At 36.2% G+C, this 19792-nt stretch overlaps 1 protein-coding gene across 3 annotated transcripts in view; it reads left to right on the forward strand.

Moving 5' to 3' along the window:
• The window catches only part of LOC136360215 (complement C1q tumor necrosis factor-related protein 7), a 99288-nt gene that overhangs the window by 61880 nt on the left and 17616 nt on the right, over positions 1-19792 (forward strand). For all 3 annotated transcript variants that reach the window (XM_066317282.1, XM_066317278.1, XM_066317277.1), the window contains 11 exons: positions 2477-2617; positions 3021-3177; positions 5225-5454; positions 6362-6539; positions 7733-7889; positions 8991-9138; positions 11202-11340; positions 12133-12336; positions 15637-15729; positions 17533-17624; positions 19331-19498. In XM_066317282.1, the coding sequence (XP_066173379.1) occupies positions 2477-2617; positions 3021-3177; positions 5225-5454; positions 6362-6539; positions 7733-7889; positions 8991-9138; positions 11202-11340; positions 12133-12336; positions 15637-15729; positions 17533-17624; positions 19331-19498 (1707 nt within the window). The remainder of the gene's footprint in view (positions 1-2476; positions 2618-3020; positions 3178-5224; positions 5455-6361; positions 6540-7732; positions 7890-8990; positions 9139-11201; positions 11341-12132; positions 12337-15636; positions 15730-17532; positions 17625-19330; positions 19499-19792) is intronic.

Raw genomic sequence — 19792 nt, forward strand, 5'->3', positions numbered from 1 at the left:
TTTTTGAATAGACAAAACCCCTAGCTTTTTCCGTCCTCTTCCTCATTACACAAGTGTTCTTGATTTCCTTACCATTCTAAGGTATTTTGGCCATGTTTCTGCTAATGGGTAATACAAATAAAGTAGTAGAATTTTGTTTTACAAGATTACAGTTATTATTTCTTGGAGAAATGCTGAGTAGTAAAAAATATACTACAGTTTTTGGCTCAGTATTGACAGTTTGTATTATTTTGGCAGATGGACAGTGATGAACTCTTAAGTGTTATCAGTATTATAAAAAAGAAGTTACTTGAGATATCCGTACTGAACAGCCTTTTAACTAATAAATAACAAAAGTCTGAAAGTTTTTCACATTTTGAGTGTGGGTAGTAAAGTATTCATTTAAAGAACCAGAACTATAAAGTGATGTAATGGGTCACATGATAACACAATATGAAAAAACCCAGGTTTTTAATAATTCTACTTTCAGCCTTGAAATTTACAACTGCTAAACTTGCGCATCCACACACTCTTAGATTGGGAATTATTTCTTCAGGTTTTCATTCTTCAAGTACAGTCTTGTAATACATGGGCATCTGTACAGATCATAAAGTAGTCTATTTATTATTTTATACTAAAGGACAAAAAATTCCTTCAATAGAAAATGGAGTAGCTTTTATCAATATCTTATTAACATATCTGCTAGACAACAAGGAGTAGGAGGTGTTCAGTTACCATACTGTACCTCAGACACAGGAGCTATCACCAGGGAAAGCATGAGAATGGTAATGGGAAAAGTCACTGTGGGAATGAGATTCTTGGATTTTGGCAGCAGCCCTGAGGCTTGCTTGATGGTGAGCTCCAGTTAGAAAGAATATACCTTCGGTGTATGTGATGTGTTTTTCTAGATCTTGAGTGCTTTAATTTAGTTTCATGATATTATGGATCTGGAGAAACTCAGCTGAAATCAACGACATCAGTGTTGCCTAAGTAACATGAGATGAGTTTGGCTGGTATTATTCTAGACTTTTCATATCTGTAATTAATTTTGGCTACAGCTCTGTTATTGGAAGCTGTTACACATATGAAGCTCAGATGGGCTCAGAAATTTTTGCTGTCATGGTGTTCAGTACTGACTAGGACCACTTACGTTAGTAGAATCATCTGCCTTCTCTCTCTTTTAACGTTGCATTTCCCTGATGGTCAATGCAGAACACCCATGAGAAATTACAGACGTAGCATGGAAAATAATCTAATTGTTTCCTTCACCCTGCAATAACATAACAGATGTATACACTTTGCTTTCTGAACATGAAAGCTGTAGTTTTCCATTGGCTTGAGGAAGAAATGTCATCTGAATACAGAAAACTTCTGCAGATTAGTAAATTCAGCCCTACTGTCTTCACTTCCTGAAGTAGGAAGCCAGCATATGCTGTGGATTCTATGATTCGAGTTTTTGTGGGTAATGCATTTTAGCAGAGATGATTCTCTACTGAAAGGTCCTGCTTCCAAATCCAATACATTAGATAAGTGTGATTACTGATCTATATGTTCCTCATGCCTTTAAATTTCATCTTTAAGCATCATTAGACAAAAAAGAAAAGATTGCAACTTGCCTAAGTAATATGCAGACTGCAAGCTAATGAGGTAGAGAAGTTACTCATACTGCTTTCTGAAGTCTGCATTTCTTCTTTGCTTATTGTTTTCCCTAAATTGGCTTATGCTGTTAAATGGTGTATGGTGTCTTCTCTCAGCTCTAACTCCGTCTCTGTTTTCCACATTATCTGAATATTACAAGTAGTAATGTGTTAATTTACATCTTTTTTTTTTTTTAATCACATACTTGTTTTTCTACCAAGATAATAGTGAAAACAGCCTGTGCTTGTGCTGTATGGACGTTGACATTGGAAGTGTGCGATGGTCATTCAAGGTGCTAATGAATAACTCTTCTACAGATTCGAGGGTGGAAATATGAAATTCCAATTCTGAGATCAAAAAAAGGCTGTGTTAATTTTGTTTGTATTAAGAATCTTGTACGTCTGTCAAAGGATTTATTACATTACTTCGTCTCTTCAAGCCCTCACTGGAGGTAGAAGCACAGGACGTTTAAAACATCTTCTGTAATGTACACGTGTAATGAGCATTACTTCATAGCAGCAGTGTAGGTTTCCTGGGCTGCTGTTTACATGAGTTTACATTAAAATGTTTTTAATTATGTACGGCTATAATAAGTATTTCTGAAAACTCTGAGATCTCTAAAGAACGGACTTAATTAAAGTCAGATTGTTCAAAATGAAAGAGACTGGAATATAGGAGGAAATCAAATCCTGCGATCTTCAAGTCTGGGTTTTATTTTCCATGGATTTAAACCACTGCAGCCATCAATCAACCTGAAACCCCCATCACTTGGCTTTTGGCTTCCCAAGTTTCCAATCTAACTTGTTCCATTGAGTTAGACAATTCTGATTGATCTTGTGCTATGTATGTATATTTCTAGACAAACCAGAAGACTTCGTGATGCTGAACAAGAAAAAGACAGAACGTTGCTTAAGACCATTATCAAAGTTTGGAAACAAATTAAATCCCTCCGGGACTTTCAGAAGTTTACTAACACACCCATGAAACTTTATTTGAGGAAGTATGTCTTGATAACACTTTTTGTACTTTATTTGCTAGCAATGGAGTTGTAATAAGATTAGGTAATTTGGAAACTTAGAATTTTGATATGCAGAAGTAAGACTTTGAGCAGTGCTGACACTTTGAGCCTGCCACTATTCCCTTTGAGTTTGGGGAAGAGGGAGTGTTGAAATAAGTAAGGACTGTAGCAAAAAGGAATTTCTACAGACTAATGAGTAAAGAGAGTTACTATCTGGAATTAATATAATTATCTGCTATCAACACTTAAGAATATCTATGCTAGTCTTTTTAAATAAGACACACTTTTGATATATTGAAATTAATGGAGAAGTAGAGCTCTGTTATATGTTACCTTAATTATAACCCTTATTTTATGCAACATTCTGATAATCGTTGTTTTAAAGAGAAGAGGTTGATCAGAAAACAGATGAAAAAGCATATGAAGCAGAAATTCAGGCTGAGATAAAGGAATTGCTAGAAGAATGTATGGAAGAATATGAAAAGAAAATGGAGGAGTATAAAACTGAGTTACAAGACTGGAAATCCTGGAAGAAGACACAGGTTTGTTTAAATCATTCAGTTTCACCAAAAAAAAGTTACTACTAAATGTGTCAAAAATGTTTCTTTCTAATACAAAAAACCCCAGAGTTTTGCATAGATTTTCTTATGTTTTGGTATATTCTGTCTACTTAAAATTTGTTAGTAATGTAGTTGTTAATTAAAAAATTAGAATGCATTAGGTTTTTGTGAGGCATTATTTTTCTGCTACTGATTTTCAGCACTCCAGTTCTTTCTTTCAGTTTGGTAGTTTTGCAGTATTCCTGTTAAATTCATGTCTTGCAAAGAAAAAACATGCATGAATTTTGTGTGAGTGGTGAAGCAGAATAATTAAGGGTTGTTTCTAATGAACTAGCAGTTGATGTCATCTCATGTTTGAGAATGCCTCACTCAATATGTTCAGGAATTTCTGACTAAATGATTTAATTAGTATTCTAGCCTTCCACCTCTGAGAAGCTTTATTGCTAACAATCTGTACTGTAGTTAAGGTCTCAGTTGTGCTTCACTGGGATATTGAGAAGTACAGGTGCTACAGCAACACATTCTGACAAGATGATCTTTGAAATCAGCTGTGGCAAAATCAGGTTTCATAGTGAGGTGGAAATACACAGGATTCCTTGGGGTAATGGTGATTATTCTTGAATATCGTTATTTCCCAGCTTGAACACTCTGGGTTTTTGGATAGCAAAGAAAAATAAAGCTTAAGAAAATGCTTCAAATACAGTTTTCAAGAATCTAATGTGTCTGCTGGTGCTTTTATGGAGAGTTTTTTCATGTATATGCAGCCTCTATGGAAGGCATTTAAAATATTTGAGAGGAGGTCGATATGCAGGGATTGGCAATTCCTGTTATCAGAACACAAGTGGGCACATGACTCAGCATCGTGTCAGTTCACCTGTAGGGTAAGATGAGTAAGTGTGAACCTTGAGATGGAGCACGTAGTCATGGACATTGATCCTAATGCAAACTGTTCATCCACCAGTTATGCCATCGAAGCATCTTTTTATTGTGCTCGTCACAATCTTGAGACTGAGAGGATTGTGGTTCTTTCCTTTTAGAATGAAATGATCTTTCTTTTGTACCCAGAAGTGTTTTATTTTATTTTAGTCAAAGTACTTTTTAACTTAATCACTGCTGTTGGTTTCTTACAGATCACATGGATCAAAGACACTAGAGCTAGATGTGACTAAATAAATCCAAAAGCAGATGCAAGAGCAAGAAGGATGTCATAAAATTAGGCAAAGGAAGAATATTTTTTAAAAAAATACGTGAACAAGTTGTTTGGTTTACTCTTTTAATCAATGAGGAGAATCTGTTTGCTTTCCTTCCTCTTCTTTTGCTTAAGATGTGTTAAGTTTTGAAGTGGCTGGTGCTTCCAAGCAAGTTGTACTTCCAAGTACAGATTGTACTTCCAATCTAGAAGTCTATGGAAGGAGGAACTGTTTTGTTTAAAGCTGAACATGCACGTAAACACTGGAGTTCTGCACTGTTCTAGTTTAGGAGATGCTTAAATCCATGTGTTGTTCTGTTTGTTTATTCTTATTTAGGAAGGAAAAGGGAGGAAGGGAAAGGATCATTCTGCTCATGCTAAACATACTGCTAAGCCAAAACATTTGTGCTCCAGAGTTTGTGGCACATGTGCATTTGTTTTGTCAGTGTATGTGCAGACAGTGCATCTCAAACAATTGTGTCTACTGGCTGAGCAGCCTTCTTCAATCCTAGCAGAATGTGCATAGTAGCTTAGGCAAATGAGAATGCAGCATCTAGCTGGAATGTTCGAGAAACATGTTGATTTTGAAAGTGGTAGAGAAGATTAAGTAAATGTTTTGCTTGGAGCACATTTGAAGTATATGGATGCAGTGTATTGTTGAATTCTGAAACTGATGCAGTCCTTTAAAATGAGAGAAATTTTTATGTGTGTGTGTAATACTAAAATTATACTGTCATTTTACAATACATACGCCATCTGTGTTTAACACTTGTGAATCAAGAGAAAAAATTGCAGAGATTGAAACAAGTTCAGAAAGAGCATGATTGTTTTTATATGCAGAAGTCCAAGAAGAAAAAGAAGAAAAAAGATGCTCATGTAGATGAAGAAGCAGAAGAAGATTTTGGTGAGGAACGGATAAAACCCGTCCCACCTAAAATGGCTGATAGCCTGGAAATAGAACAGCAGGTTAGAGAAAAAGCTGACAACTGCAGGAGAAAACCTGGAGAGCCTATTCTAGTTCCTGAGCTGACCCTCTCAGGAAGCATAACTCCAACTGAGCAGTGTCCTCGGTAAGATAAATGTTGGCCAGCAAATTTCGTTATTTGTGATTTTTTGTAATTTATTAATGGCTTGTTTATGCAACTTAAGAAGCATGAACTCACTATTCTGTTTAGCCTAGTGATGAAACTTCTGCTTCTGAAGGTGATTTAATTTAATTTATTTTCAAGTCACATATAACCTTGTACACAGTGCACTTAAAAAATGCATGTCTGCACATTCCCTTTGAACCTTCTGATATTCCTTGAGCATCTGCACAGAACAAAGTGCAGTTGGAAAGAAGCTGGTTTCAGTGTAGAGTCTGGGTCATTGCTGGCAGTACTGCTCTCACTAGCTAGTCCTGTATGTGAGGTCTGTGCTGTAGTCAACAAAGGGAAAAGAAGGAAATTCTGTACTAAGACAGAAATTGCACTGTGGATAAAGGAAATAAATGTACTTGTTTCATGTTACTTTCCACATTTGCACATACAATTTAACATACATCTACTGTATTTCAGTAGTTTAAATACTGCTTTGTACTTAGTTCACAAATAGCCTTACCAAGGAATGCTGCTTGGCTGTTGTACTCCCAATGACTGAAAACTTCAAAATTTTAACTCAATTTGATATAATTTGTTGGCTTTGGAGGAAGGGAGTGGAAGAGAATTTTTTTTTCCTAGATAACTTCTTTTATATGGTGTTAGCTTTAGTGGATCCAAAATTTGACTTGATAATTTTAAAATAATTTTATATTAACAAGAATATAAAACAGCTGTTAAATAAGAGTTCTAAAGTCATTCCTGTATAGTGACATTTTTGGAGGAATACCATCTATTTTTAGGTGGGTTCTGTCTCCCCATGAGAAATCAGATTTTCATTAAAAAAAATAATAAAAGTGTTATTTAAAATTATATGATAGCTTGTCTGCCATACTTACAGAGCAGAAGTTTTGCGACGAGAGGATGTGAAGAAACGCTCAGCATTTATAAAAGTCCTTTTCAACTCCAAAGAAGTGTCGAGGACTGTTACCCGACCAATAGGTTCTGATTTCAGAGTTCACTTTGGACAGATTTTCAATTTACAAATAATCAACTGGCCAGAGAGTTTGAAACTACAGGTATATGTTGATTTATCACAATAACTTTTAAAAGATGAATCAAAATGTAATTACTCCTGTAATGCTTGTGTTTTGCTCTGTGGTAGTGTCATAAATACTGAAAAACCTGTGAAAGACCTTTTGTAAATCATCAATTTTACTTCCTCGCTTCTCCAGTCTTTAACTTTAAAATTTGCTGCTATGTTTTTGATAGTTAAACTTTCTATATATATAGAGAGAATAAAACTATAGTTTGGATGGGAGAAATTAAATAATTGGGACTTGTGATTAAATATGTTAGTGGATCACCCTCTTAATTTTGGAAAAAGACTGATTTCTGTTGCAGATCAAATTGCTAACATGCTCATCTTAAAACACTGTTTTTCAAACAGTAAAACCCTAGTAATGTTTACTGGAGTGAAATAAGAAAAAAAATAATTTCTAGTAATCTCCATAACTGCACTTGACTCGATCAGCAATGCAGTTAAATCGAGCCACTACCACCCCCCATTCCAAGTATGAATTTATTAATGGTTCACTTGAATAATTTTCAGACTTAATACAAAATACATTTAGAGGAAACAGAATCAGGATCCTGCTTCTCCGTTTAGAAGACTGTTCTGGTTAGGTAAAACTGGTAGTTCAGGGAAAGGTGTAAAAAGCCATTGTCTGCTTACTTATTTAACAAACAAATTGAAAAGGCAAAGGAATACAGTTTTCCTGGATTAAAAACATTTGAATGGAGAAACCACTCACATCACTCTGAGCCTGCAACTGGCTAGGAAAGAGAGAAGCAACCTGCAGTGCTGTTCTGCAGCCAGAATGGGGACTCTGTGCCATACCCTGCCTTTCATGTAAAGGGAGAATTAGGCAGAATCCCTCCAGAATCTTCAGCTGATCCAAGTGGATGTCACAAGCAGTTGTATGTTGTACAGTGATGCTCTTTAAAGCCTGGAGTTTGTCATACTTGTCTCAGATGCATTAGAAAAGTGAGGAAGATAGACTTGTAGGAAGAATTCAGATCAAGTAAGCTGCTGAAATGTCTGCTAACTGGGTATTTTAGAAAGTGAATGAATACAGTTGCCTTAAATTATTTTTTTCATGCTTAAGCCATGGTAAAACCTTTTCTCTAAATACCATGTAATATGTTTTCAGCTTCTCAAGAATGCACATGTAAATTTTTTCTTCTGTCCTTCATCGTATTTTTTTTCTAGATTTATGAAACTACAGGTATCAGCAGCACCACGTTGTTGGCTGAAGTGTTCTTACCTGTTCCTGAGACTGCAGTTCTGACAGGAAGTGCTCCTCTGGAAGAAGTAGAGTTCAGCAGCGATCAGCGTGTGATGTTGGATCATGAAGGAGTTGGGAGTGGTAGGGACTCTTGTTTTCCTTAGTTCAGTGTTTCTCATTTTGCTGGAGTCATGTAGCAGTAGGAGGTTGGAGTGGGTTTCAGGGTAAATCCTGCTAGGTGCCTTCATAGCTCCCCTAACTGAGTCTTCCTTAATAGTCATATTTATTGTTGAAGTCTGCTGTGGAATTTTTGTCTCTTATTAATTCTGAGCTCTGCATGATGAAACTGTGTCTGTTTATTATTTGTCGTGTTGTATTAGTGGAGCTTTACAAGCTGTAGAAGCAGGATGTTTGAGATTTTTTTGAGCATTTGAGTAATCAGGCCTCTGATGCTGCAGAGCAAGCATATATCAGTGATTGTAGCTCCAGCAATTGTAATGTTTGAAACCACTAAAAAACTGTCTGTAGAAGTGTATATGCAGAGTAATTTTTTGTGCTCCTATTTGCTTCGTTGACAACCTGCACACACCTTTTCCCTGGGGCTTTAGGCTAAAGATAAAACAAGGGAGAGATAGGAAAAGAGGAAACAAGAAGAATACATAGTAGCATATAGAAGGTGCAAGTGTGTATAATGAATTTGAACAGCATTGTGAGATGACTGACTTGCATAAATTTACCATATATAAATACAGATAAAGCTAGAGCAGAACAGATAAAAAATGAGGAGAAAAAAAAAAAAAGGGTAAAAAATCATTACAGCAAATGTGTGTGTAAATGTCACTGAGTATGATGACCATATGTACAATTGTGTGTCAAAAGCTTTTGGGCTGACTTTTTAATCATAGATAACTCCTTTGACTCTGAATTTCTGTTTTATTAATAACAGTATTCTGAATCTGAAAACTACCAGAAATATTAAATGGTGTGCATCTATGGAGGAAAAAAATGAGCCTTTGACATAGCCTTTCCTTCCAGCTCAGATGGAAAGCCTTTCTCTAGGTGTCATGGAATCTTTCACTCATTATTGGAGAACAGAGTTCTTTCCCACAGCACACAGCAAAGTTATTGTTTCACATTAACCTTTTTTTATATAAAGGCACAGGTTATTTGACTACTCATTTTCTGGAAGTTTTTTTAAAAATGTTTTTGAATGCATAAACTTTGTATTTTCCCCCTTGATAGGTGTGTCCTTTTCATTTGAAGCTGATGGTAGCAACAAAATGACTTTAATGACCTCTGGGAAAATATCCAGTAGTGTCTCTTGGGCAGTTGGAGAAAAAGGAATCCCCTTAATTCCTCCGGTATCTCAGCAAAACACAGGCATACCAAGGTAATAACAGATTTTCAGTGAATCATGGCAAACTGATTATACTAGAATTTTTTAAAAATATACTTTCATAAGACTTTTCATCTTTTTCATTAAATTTAGATGTTTTACTTTGTGCTGTGACCCTCTGCAGATATCTTAGGGTACATGTTTTTGGTAAATATATTTTAGTTAGGAATCTTTCCTTTTAGCAGATTGTTTCTAGACAGTTGAAGCTGTTTAATTCAGTTTTATGATTTTCTCATGGAGAGTGTATATATTGTCAAGGAATATATATATTCCTTGACAATATGTAATTGTAATTATATGTTAGCAAATTATATATAGCAAATGTAATTATTTTGCTAAGAACAGAAACTCCACCTCTTTCTTAACTGAAATACATTTGGAGAGGCTGTGTCTAATTTGCCCTGAGGCAGCAAGCTGGCAATTGTAGATTGTTCGTCCATTCTGTTGTTTTTATTTAATTCCATAAAATCAAAGAGATGATACCTACAGGCTGCTTTTGTAATGTCCTTAGGTATCTTCACTATAAATGCTTAAAAGTTTTCTCATAGTTATTAATACTGAGCAAGTATGAATACTTCTTCCAGCTGATTTGTTTGTCCGGCTTTTATTTATTAAGAGGCTATGAATCATTTGCTTATGAATCATTCTGTTACTGCTGTTAACCAAGCTGCAGCCATTTAAGTATTTTGCTGATCATCATACCAGTTCTCTGCTGACATCAGTGAGTGTGGAATGGATGAGGTAAAAATGTAAAGATGGATTCCCAACAGCTAAATTTAACTCTGGAGACTAGTCACTGTAATAAATGGAAAACTGAAGGATTTCAGAAAGAAGTTTTCTGTGAAACACTCTTCTTCAAAATGCCTTGTGGAGATGAACAGCTCTCTCTGACTTTCCATTGTCTCTTGGGAAGGTCAGAGACAGAATTTTCATGACTAATGTTAGCTTTTGCTGCCCATGAGCTTTTTAGCACAATTGTGATTCAGTTGGCATTTGTTCAAGGCGGATGCCTAAAATAAACTTGATGTTGCTACTTTATCTGCTGCTTCAGTAACTGCTGGATATTTGACTGATTCTGACCAGGTGCAAGACAGACCTGTAAGTTTTTAAAGCTTTGTTAAAAATAACTCAAATAAGGAGAGATCAAAGACTGAAACTAGCGCCCCTAAAAAGGGCCAACATCCACTCCAGTGGTATTTGGCTAATAAATAAAACACATGTCCTGGTGTACTGGCTTTATGTGTCAAGGTTTGAGTAGCAGTGGGCCTTCAGAGGTGGCTCCTGTGAGTAGGTGCCAGAAGCCTGCTGAGCAGTGCAGTGTACAAATGGCCTCCAGACTACCTACCATACTTCCTTACCTACTGTGAATGCAAGAAAGTGAGTAGGAGCACCCAGAGGATAAAGACTTGGGACTTTTAGTTACAGAGAGGGCCATAAGCAGTGCTGCATCACAAGAGAGAAGGCTGCAAGGGTTTCCCAAGCACAGGCAGTGTCCTTTCCAGCCAGCATGCAGTCTAGACATGGCAGGCAGAGCAGAGTGCTGGCAGCAGTCACAGACATGGTGAGGGGATGATTCAGGCCCCAGGGTCTATGCAGAAACAGCAAGGAGGGGGCAGAGACAGGGCTACAATGCAGGTCTGAAAGCACCATCCAGGAGGACACGTCAAAGACAGGAGCTAAGATACAAGGCAAGCCAGGACTGTATGTCTCAGAAGTTCTTTGTCTTCTGTTACCTTTTATAGTGTGAGGCAATTTATCTTCTTTCTTGCTAGTATGCAGCAACTTGGAATGGCATAGGTATATCAGAAATGTCCCAAAAAGCACCTTAATACCTTGCATAAAAGTTGTCTTCCACCAGTTCCTTCACATTTCCCCTTTGCTTTGCAATTGATCATTCCCTCAGTTCCATAATTACAACTAAGAACTGTGTACTGGAATTTCCTATTCAGGTTGTGGGGAGCTTTTTGGGTTTTTCTAAGATTGTTTTAAATACTTTTTTTTATATTGCTAAATCAAATGTGTTTTAGCTGTAAGTTCTGTCAATTCTGTCTTTTTAGTGCTTTAAAAAATATTGATGCTATTGCATCCATTGGCACTTCAGGCTTAACTGATATGAAGAAACTAGCTAAGTGGGCAGCTGAAGCAAAACTTGATCCAAATGACCCAAACAATGCAGCTCTGATGCAGCTGATCATGGTAAGTGGTGATTTCAGAGCTGAAGGGCTAGCTGTGGAACTCCTAGTCACCAGGACCTCCCCAGTCTGCATGCATGCCAGGGAGGTAGCAGCATTTGAATTTGTGATGGACATACTTGAGTGAATGTTAAGAAGCAAAATATCTACTTAAAACATGATTAATCCATTTAGTAGTGGGTTGTTTACATATTAATGAATATGACTTATTAATCCATTCAGGAATGGCAAAAAATAGGTGTAAGAGAATGCACATACAGATCAGTTAATAAATCAAAAACAAAATACAGATTTTGAGTTTGTTGTTTCCTAAAAGTGCAAGGGAATTTCCAGTGTGCTTGTGTGGTACAAAATAAGAAGCTGCTCATTAGTGAGGATGTTGTAGAAGCTTCAGCTTCAGCTTTTCTAAACAACTAATTGAGGAGCTATTTACATAGCTGTTTAATTTCCATGGCCGGTTATTTACATAGTTACTTACAAAACTTGAAGTTCGGTATATGGATCTCCGTTACAGTACAGCTTCCTAGGTTACTCTGACATGTTATGGTTTTCATACTCTCTAATCTTTTGTTTATGAGACAAGGAAATAGAATTTTATTATATTCTGTAATGTATCATCTCATATGCTTTATTCAGTTACTGTAAAATACTTGGTGTTTCAGTCTGTGTGATCGATCTTTATTGCTTTTGCCTAAAATGAACATCCTTTCAATATGCATGTAAAATTTATAAAAGCTATTTTATAGATTTTTGTCACTTTGTATGAAAAAGGTTTCTGGTTTTGGTACTGATTTAGATTACTACAAATGGAGAGGCACATGTTCCTGATTTCTTCAGATTGGAACAGTTGCAGCAAGAATTTAATTTTGTTTCTGATGAGGAGTTTAATAGATCAAAGAGATTCCGACTCCTGCGGCTTAGAAATGAGGAGGTGGCAGAATTCCGAAACTACAAGCAAGTCCCTTTACATGAACGAGAAATCAGTGAGAAAATCTTCCAGGTAGAATGTTATCTGAAATATTTCTTTGATAGTTTAAATCCTTATAATATTTGACTTGCAGTCAAGTCAAGCAGTTCTTTAAAGAGTATGGAGCTATGCTGGCATGGGGAAAATAATATTTTTATTCCTTCAGTCTTTTCTAGGGTTATTTTCATCTAATTAAAATAGCTGCATTCCAAGGCAATATTTCCACAACAATATACTTTATTAAAAGTTAAATGAAACAGGAAAAACTGCTGTAGACAAAAATGTTATAAGATAGTTTTCATTAAAGTTGAGATACTTTTTTAAAAAGTGACTTCAGACGTAAGAAGGTAATTCAGAGATAATTCAGGCTTAGGCTTATTGGCTTTTGAGCCGTTTTTGGGAGGGCCGTAAGAAGCAATGACTCTAACAAGAATTAAAACCTTTTTTTTTTTTTTTTATTAGAGCCTGTGTTACAGATATTTCTGTTTTAGTACATTGTTCCAATTAGCTTACCTTGTCCTTGCCTTCTGTTAATTACCTTATTGAAATGCAGTGTGTGCATTCTTTTTTGTTTGGGTTATACTTCAGTTATTTTTATCTCAACTCTGTTATTAGTGCTAAGTAATGCATTTTGTTTTTTCTTAGCAATTCATGTGGCTAAGGAGCATTTTAGTGTGTTCATTGACTTAGGAGGATCAGAATCATCTCAGATTCTGGTGACTGCTGTTTCATCCCTACTTCTTCTGACATAGATTTATTTTAAAAATATTTTCTTCCTTTCTATTGGATGATGTATTTTTTTAAAGATACTTGTTAATTCAGTCATATCTGGCTCTTTGCAATAAATATTATTTTTTTAATTTTAGGTTAGTTTTGTATCTTTAAATAAAAGATGTACCACATGTTTGCTGTACCTTTCTGATCCAGTTAATTTTATGGACTATTTTCATTCATTTTATGTTATCATTCAAAATTTGAAAACCATAATTTAAGAATTATTTTGATGGAGAATTGTTGGTTTTTTTCATTAAGGATAAATCGGATAAACCCATGATTGCCCATTCCAAGCTTATTTTATATGCTGTGATCTTCAAAACTAAGTTTCAAGTGATATTGTTCCTAGTGGGTTTACTAGCTATTTGGCAGAAAGGTCTGAAAGTTTGTAAAATAATGGAAATACTATTTGGAAAATGTTCTCTGGTCCTGCTTTCTGCTGGAGTGATGGTACTGTTGCCAGCACTAAATGAGGTCAGCTGTTTATTTGTCTCGCCAAGTCTTGAGATCCTCTAAATGGGAGACTCCACTGCCTTTTTGGATAACCTGTTCCAGTGCTTTGCTGTCCTTCCAGAGGTTGTTCAGAAAAAAAGAAGAAAAATAATAATGTCCGACCTGAGCCTTCCAAGCTGCATTTAATATCTGTTTCCCCTTGTACTGTCTAGAGAGGTGATCTTGGCACCCTCACCTTTGTAACTGCCTCTTGAAGAATTGTGGGCAGATAGTGCATTGCTCATTAACCTCCTCCCCAAACTGATGAATTTGAACACCTTGCTCAGTGCAAGAAAAACTCTGATATACTGAAGTAAGTCCAGTAGAGAGCTACCAGAATATGTGCAAGTGCTGAAGCGCATGGACTACAAGGAGAGGCAGTAAGGACTAAGGTTGTTTTTACCTAAGCAGGCAAGGCTTGAGGGGCTTTCTTACTGCATCCTTCAGGTACCCAGTGGTGCAGAGAAAACAGAGACTCATTTTAGAGGTGAGATGATGGTAGACACAAGTTACTCCACGAGACATTCCAGTTAAATATAATGAAAACATTTTTCACAAAGAACATATTCAAGTTTGTAAAGTTGCCATCTCGAGAGATACTGAAAATTCGACTGTCCAAGGCCCTGAGCATTCTGATTGGAGTTGTTCTGACTCTGAGAGTTTGGATCAGATGACCACCAGAAGTCTCTTCAAATCTCCATTATTCTGAGATTCTGACATCATCTTGTAGGTCATGTCCTCTAGGCCTCTGGCTGTCTTAGTAGCTCCATAGTGGATCCCATCCAGTCTCTCCACATTCCTCTGGGACTGGCAGCTGCAAACTTGCTGCAGCATTTTAGGTGTGCCCCCTCAAGTGTCAAGCTGGAGAGTCTGGTAGTTTCCCTTTGTCATGTCTGTAGGATATGCTGGTCCTCATGTATCCTGTGGTTTGCCTTTTGCCAAGAGAACATGTCATTGGTTGTCATTAAACCCAGTTATTTCAGTATGGCTGTTACTCTTCTGGTTGCTTTCCAGTCTGTGCCAGTGCATGAAATTACTCCACCCTCAATACAGAATTTTCTTTTTTTAATTGAGGCTTCAGCTGTCATAGTTTTAAGTCATAAAGAGCCCTCTGAATTATGGTTCAGTCACTTATATTAACTACCCTTCCTAATCAAGCATCCTTGGCTGAACTGCTGTTAGTGCATTGAGTTTCCTCATTCAGGTCACTTGTGAAGAAACTGAGTATAATTGATTCCAGGGACACTTTGCTATTTAGAGGACACTAACTAGGCATTGAGTTGTTTGTCTTTACTGTTAAAGCTGAGACCTGAAGATCAATTTTACTGAGTACTTTTACATAACTGGCTGTTGGTTCTAAAGCCAGTGTGATTTGCAGATCCTGGGAGATCCTCTTGACTTGTTAGCTCTGGTTTTGCTTGAAAGCTGAGTAATAGCTCTAGCCTTTTCTTAATTTATGAGACACTTCCCTAAACTTGTGAATGGAAGTTGCATCTGTCAGTAGATCTTTCACTGTAGTCAATCAGAATAGTAACCACAACCCTAAGAGATATCCCATTAACATATTTCTCCCTACCAAATGCAGGCCTACTCACCAAGTGATTTTTACACCCTATGAAAAGTAATTACTAATTATTTGGAAAAGTGCTTATTAGTATTAAAACACAATTCCGATTTCAGACTATCTTCCAAGAATACTGCATCATTTCTGCTTGTAAAGGATTCTTCCTGTTGAAGCTGCAGTAAGTGAAGCCACTTCCAGTTCAAATGGAATTTCAGTTTATAGCAGCAGGTCAAAGTTCAGCTTTAAGAGAGGGAAATCATCAAGTTATTAATTGTAGTTTAAACCACATGAGTCTTGTGACTGACTGGTATTCTTGTCTCTATTCGTTGAAGTTTAGCATATATTGTATACACTAGCATTAGAAATGGCTTTACAGGCTTCTCATATCTGCTGTGGTTTACTGTGGTCCATACGTTATTATTAATGAAATACATAACATTTTTCTTATATGTGATAAAGCACTGAATATATATTGAAGCACAAACTGTCATTAATATCTTTAGGACTATGAGAAGAGAGTGCAAGAGAGGGATGTGATTGACAGCAAAAATTACCTAGATGCACACAGAGCAGTTGTTGCCAACTATCTGCAGAAGGTAAGATGCTAAATATATGGATTCACCATATTCCTGTAGACCCTGTGTTGCTTCTGTACTTGGATACTTTCATGAATACTAAAACCTGATTCATCTCTAAATGTGACCTATGGGCATCTTTAAAATTCCAAGTTAGGCCTGAAACTCGTGTAATTGAACAAATGGAGGTCTGTGCTATTTAATGCTATTGAGAATGATGAAATACACAAAATGACCAGCCATTCTGGATATTTCTGTCAGTTCTGTAAGTTCTTCTTTGCTCCAGTGCCCCAGAGATTTGTACTGTTGAGTCCCAGGAATTCAGTGATTTCCCCCCTCCCTGTTTTCCTTGTTGTAGGCTATGATGCTAATTATCTCCATGAAAGTGGCCCTAATCACATCTAAAAATCATGTAATGTAATACACAGTGTCTTGTCCTGCAGCCTAAGGCAGAGAGCATATCTTCCATCACATTTACCTTCATTGTGCTATTAGAGTAACATCTTCTCCTCATATTGATTTTAAGTATTTTTCTAGTTTTCATTATATTAAGATGACCTTCTCTTTAATCCTTAGGGGAAAAGAAGGTAAACATTCATCATCTAACCAAGAAAAGTTTACAATTTCAGAGGGGCAAAAAAGCAAGTGCAAAACATGGCTACCAGTTTCTTGCCAGTTGTGTAAATACCAGAATGTGTATCAAATCCTAGCCTGCCAGCAAAACATGAAATATCATGATAAGGTTGAATTAAAGTAGGACAGAAAAATTGTTGGTTAGAAAGACTGCATTGTGAAAGAAGCATAGACATAAAAGTGTTTAAAAAATCCAGGCAAGTGCCAAAGTCCAGATACAATAGGATAGCATAAACCCCCTGTTTTTGACAAAGCTGTCATGTCTGTCTCAGCCCCGTATGTTTTGCATGGCGTTGAACATATGGGTTTTGCAGCACGCTGAATAGTAATGGGGTAGTACAGAATAGCATACATTATAGGACCTTGGTTTGCCTCTTCCTTAGATTAAATACAAGTAGCCTTTTTTAAAACAGTACTTGGATATTTTACACTTCTATAAATTGTCATATAGGCTAGAAAATTAGATTGCTCCTGTTAGAACTGAAATTCAATTCAGTCTGAAATGTTATCTTTATATGTGTATTGCTTCTGATGTTGTACTAGCACAGGGTATGAAGCCATTACTAGCATTAGTGCTAAGAAAAATGGACAAAGGCAATATTCTTTCAGTCTGCTTCCACATAGTTGTTAGGAGAAGAGGGAAGGCTTTAATCTATGCTTCACTCTATGACCTCAGCAAAGAGATGAAAGGAACTAAGAATTTTAAACATTTATTTGAAATCACAGTATTTGTAATACAGGCTTTGCCAGTTCTGTAGTCCAAAGTATTCCTTTTGATCTGCATAACTGGTACCATATAGATTTCCCTACAGCCTTTTTTGCAACTTCATTTAGATGTGGAAAAGAGATGTCTGTTAATGTCATGTCATTTGTTGTTGTGATTGTTTCTGATGGTGAGCTGTAAGCACTTAAAGACAATTTTTGATTGTATGTTTTCATGTATTCTTCTAGCAATTTAGCCTGTACGTTTCTAGAGAAGCACTCTATTGCTAATATTAGCTGCTCTAACATTCTAAAGAAATAGGTGTTGGAAAGAATTTTTTCTTTTAACTGTGACCCTTGTGAAACTGGGGAAAAAATGAAGAATATGTATGCGGATGATTTGTTTGTGTTAATTAATCAGAATGCAAATATTGGCAGTGGTTTTGGACTAGAAATGTACTTTTGTCTCTTCTCTGTCCCCATTCACAGGTTCGAGAATCAGTAATCAACCGTTTCCTCATAGCAAAGCACCATTTCCTTCTCTCTGACCTTGTCAATGAAGAGGAGATTCCAAGCCTAGGGTAAGAGAGCTATCTTTATTTGTTCAAAAAAAAAATAAATCCACCTGCATTTTATTTCTATTTTGCAAAGTGTGTTGATGTGACTGACTGATTTGACTTTGTGTTTAGTATAATAGAGAAGGTTCCAATCACTATGTACGCCTCTGCCAGTACAGTGTATTGGTAAACAAAATCTAGTCAAAACTTTAAGAAAAAGTCTGCTTTTGACAGAAATAAAGTGAAGCTGTAAGTAAGATGTATAACAGGGATATGATGCATTTCTGATGAGCTGAGCATAGTCCAGCTGGTGCCAGATTGAGTATTTCCAATTTTCAGGCAAGTGTCAGAGTTAGTAACACTATGACTGTCTGGTTCTGTGTGTGATGCTTCCTCACAGTCAGTGCCTATGCCCTGCAAATAATGTGCAATAGATTTTTAACTGTAATTTTCTTTGTTTTACTTCCCATATACTTCTGATGCTGATGCTGAATGTTGTCATATGGTGTTTATGTTCAAAAAAATACTGAGTTTGGAAATTACTGCTTTTCTAAGATTACTGTGTTTTTTATTACTTGATCGCTTTCTTTGGATTTTTGTTTCAAATCCCATACCTGTTGATTTTAATGTGTATCAGTCATCACAGTATAGTTGACTCAGTGTTGCTCACTTAAAATCTGTGTAAGTAAACAACTTGTGAAAGTTACTTTATTCTTTCACGTAGAAGTTGCTTCTGTTCACTCTAAACACAACACCCTTAAAACAGTCAAAGTGGTTCTCCAGCTGTATAAATCTAAACAGTCCCATCTGCTGGAGACACAGAGACTTGCTCTCTTACAAAAGGCTTCAGGGCTTGGTTTTAGTTGATGTTTTCACATGACAGTAGAGAAGAATCTGAACAAGAGTACTTTTGTTTAAAATCAAATGCTTCATTTATATTTTCTCATCATGAATCCAAATTCATATTTTATTCCATTTGCAAAGTTTATAGTTACTGAATTTAAAATACACCATGGTATATTTAATATTCACTTAGTGAGATATTTCAGTAACTTGTGATTTGGTGTTATTTTAACTGTAATTACTGTGAGGCTTTTATTGCAAGGAAGAAATGCTATTAGCTGTCAGTTTTTTAATATGGTTTTTGAATGTCTGCAGTTGATATCAATGATGTAAACATTACATACGTCTGCATAAATAAAACACACATCTTCTTTTTATTGTTTTCCTATTTTTCTTTTTTCTTTGGTTCTGCTTTGCCTTGGTTCTAAGTTCTGAGGGTCCAGGGTATGTCGTGGTATATTGATTCTGCTTCCTTTCTGTAGCCTGCTGTTCAGTGTACGTAGCTGTGTAGTTTAGATGCTTTGCCCCTACTCTACAGTGGTTATCATGATCTGCTAGATCCCTTGTTTATAGCACTGTAGTTTACATCTATCTTGAAGCTGTGTAATTGTCTTTTTTGCCCCTTATACAGTTGTGGGGGAAAAAGGACCCCAAACAACCAAGCTTTTTTGCACATTAAAGTTATAATTCCTGAAATATAAGACAGAACTGGATTGTGCAGTATTAAACAATTGCAACATACTGACATTTCAGAGAGTTTTGTTTGGCAACAGCAGGAGCAAATATTTCCTTTTCATGTTAGTGCATAATTTTCATGTGTGTCATGGTAACACTAGAATGCTGGATTCTATGCAAAACTGACTAAATACTTGGTTTATGATTATTAGCATTTTGGGACTTGGCCTCTTTAAACTGGCAGAGCCAAAACGACCATTAAGGCCAAGAAGAAAAGAAAGGAAGAAGGTCACGGCACAGAATTTATCAGATGGAGACATAAAACTGTTAGTGAACATCATCAGAGCCTATGATATTCCAGTGAGAAAACCAGTGATGAGGTATGTTTAAAAGCTTCTTTCCAGTACAGATTCATTTTCTGGCTTCTACTCAAAATTTTGAGGACAGATGAAGCAACAGATGTTACAATTCAGCCATGTGTGCTGTTTTGATTCTCATGATAAAAACATACATATATACATTTATTTTTTTATTAGGGATGATATTTTCTAAGTTTGTAGATTAATATAATAACTTTTCAGCGGCTGTGAAATGCAAGACATCTTTTACCAGAAACTGTCAGAAAGATAAGTTACAGCTTTGACAGCATTATAACTCTGGTAATACCAGATGAA

Source organism: Sylvia atricapilla, chromosome 4, assembly GCF_009819655.1.
Source record: "Sylvia atricapilla isolate bSylAtr1 chromosome 4, bSylAtr1.pri, whole genome shotgun sequence".
In the NCBI taxonomy this organism is placed as follows: Eukaryota; Metazoa; Chordata; class Aves; order Passeriformes; family Sylviidae; genus Sylvia; species Sylvia atricapilla.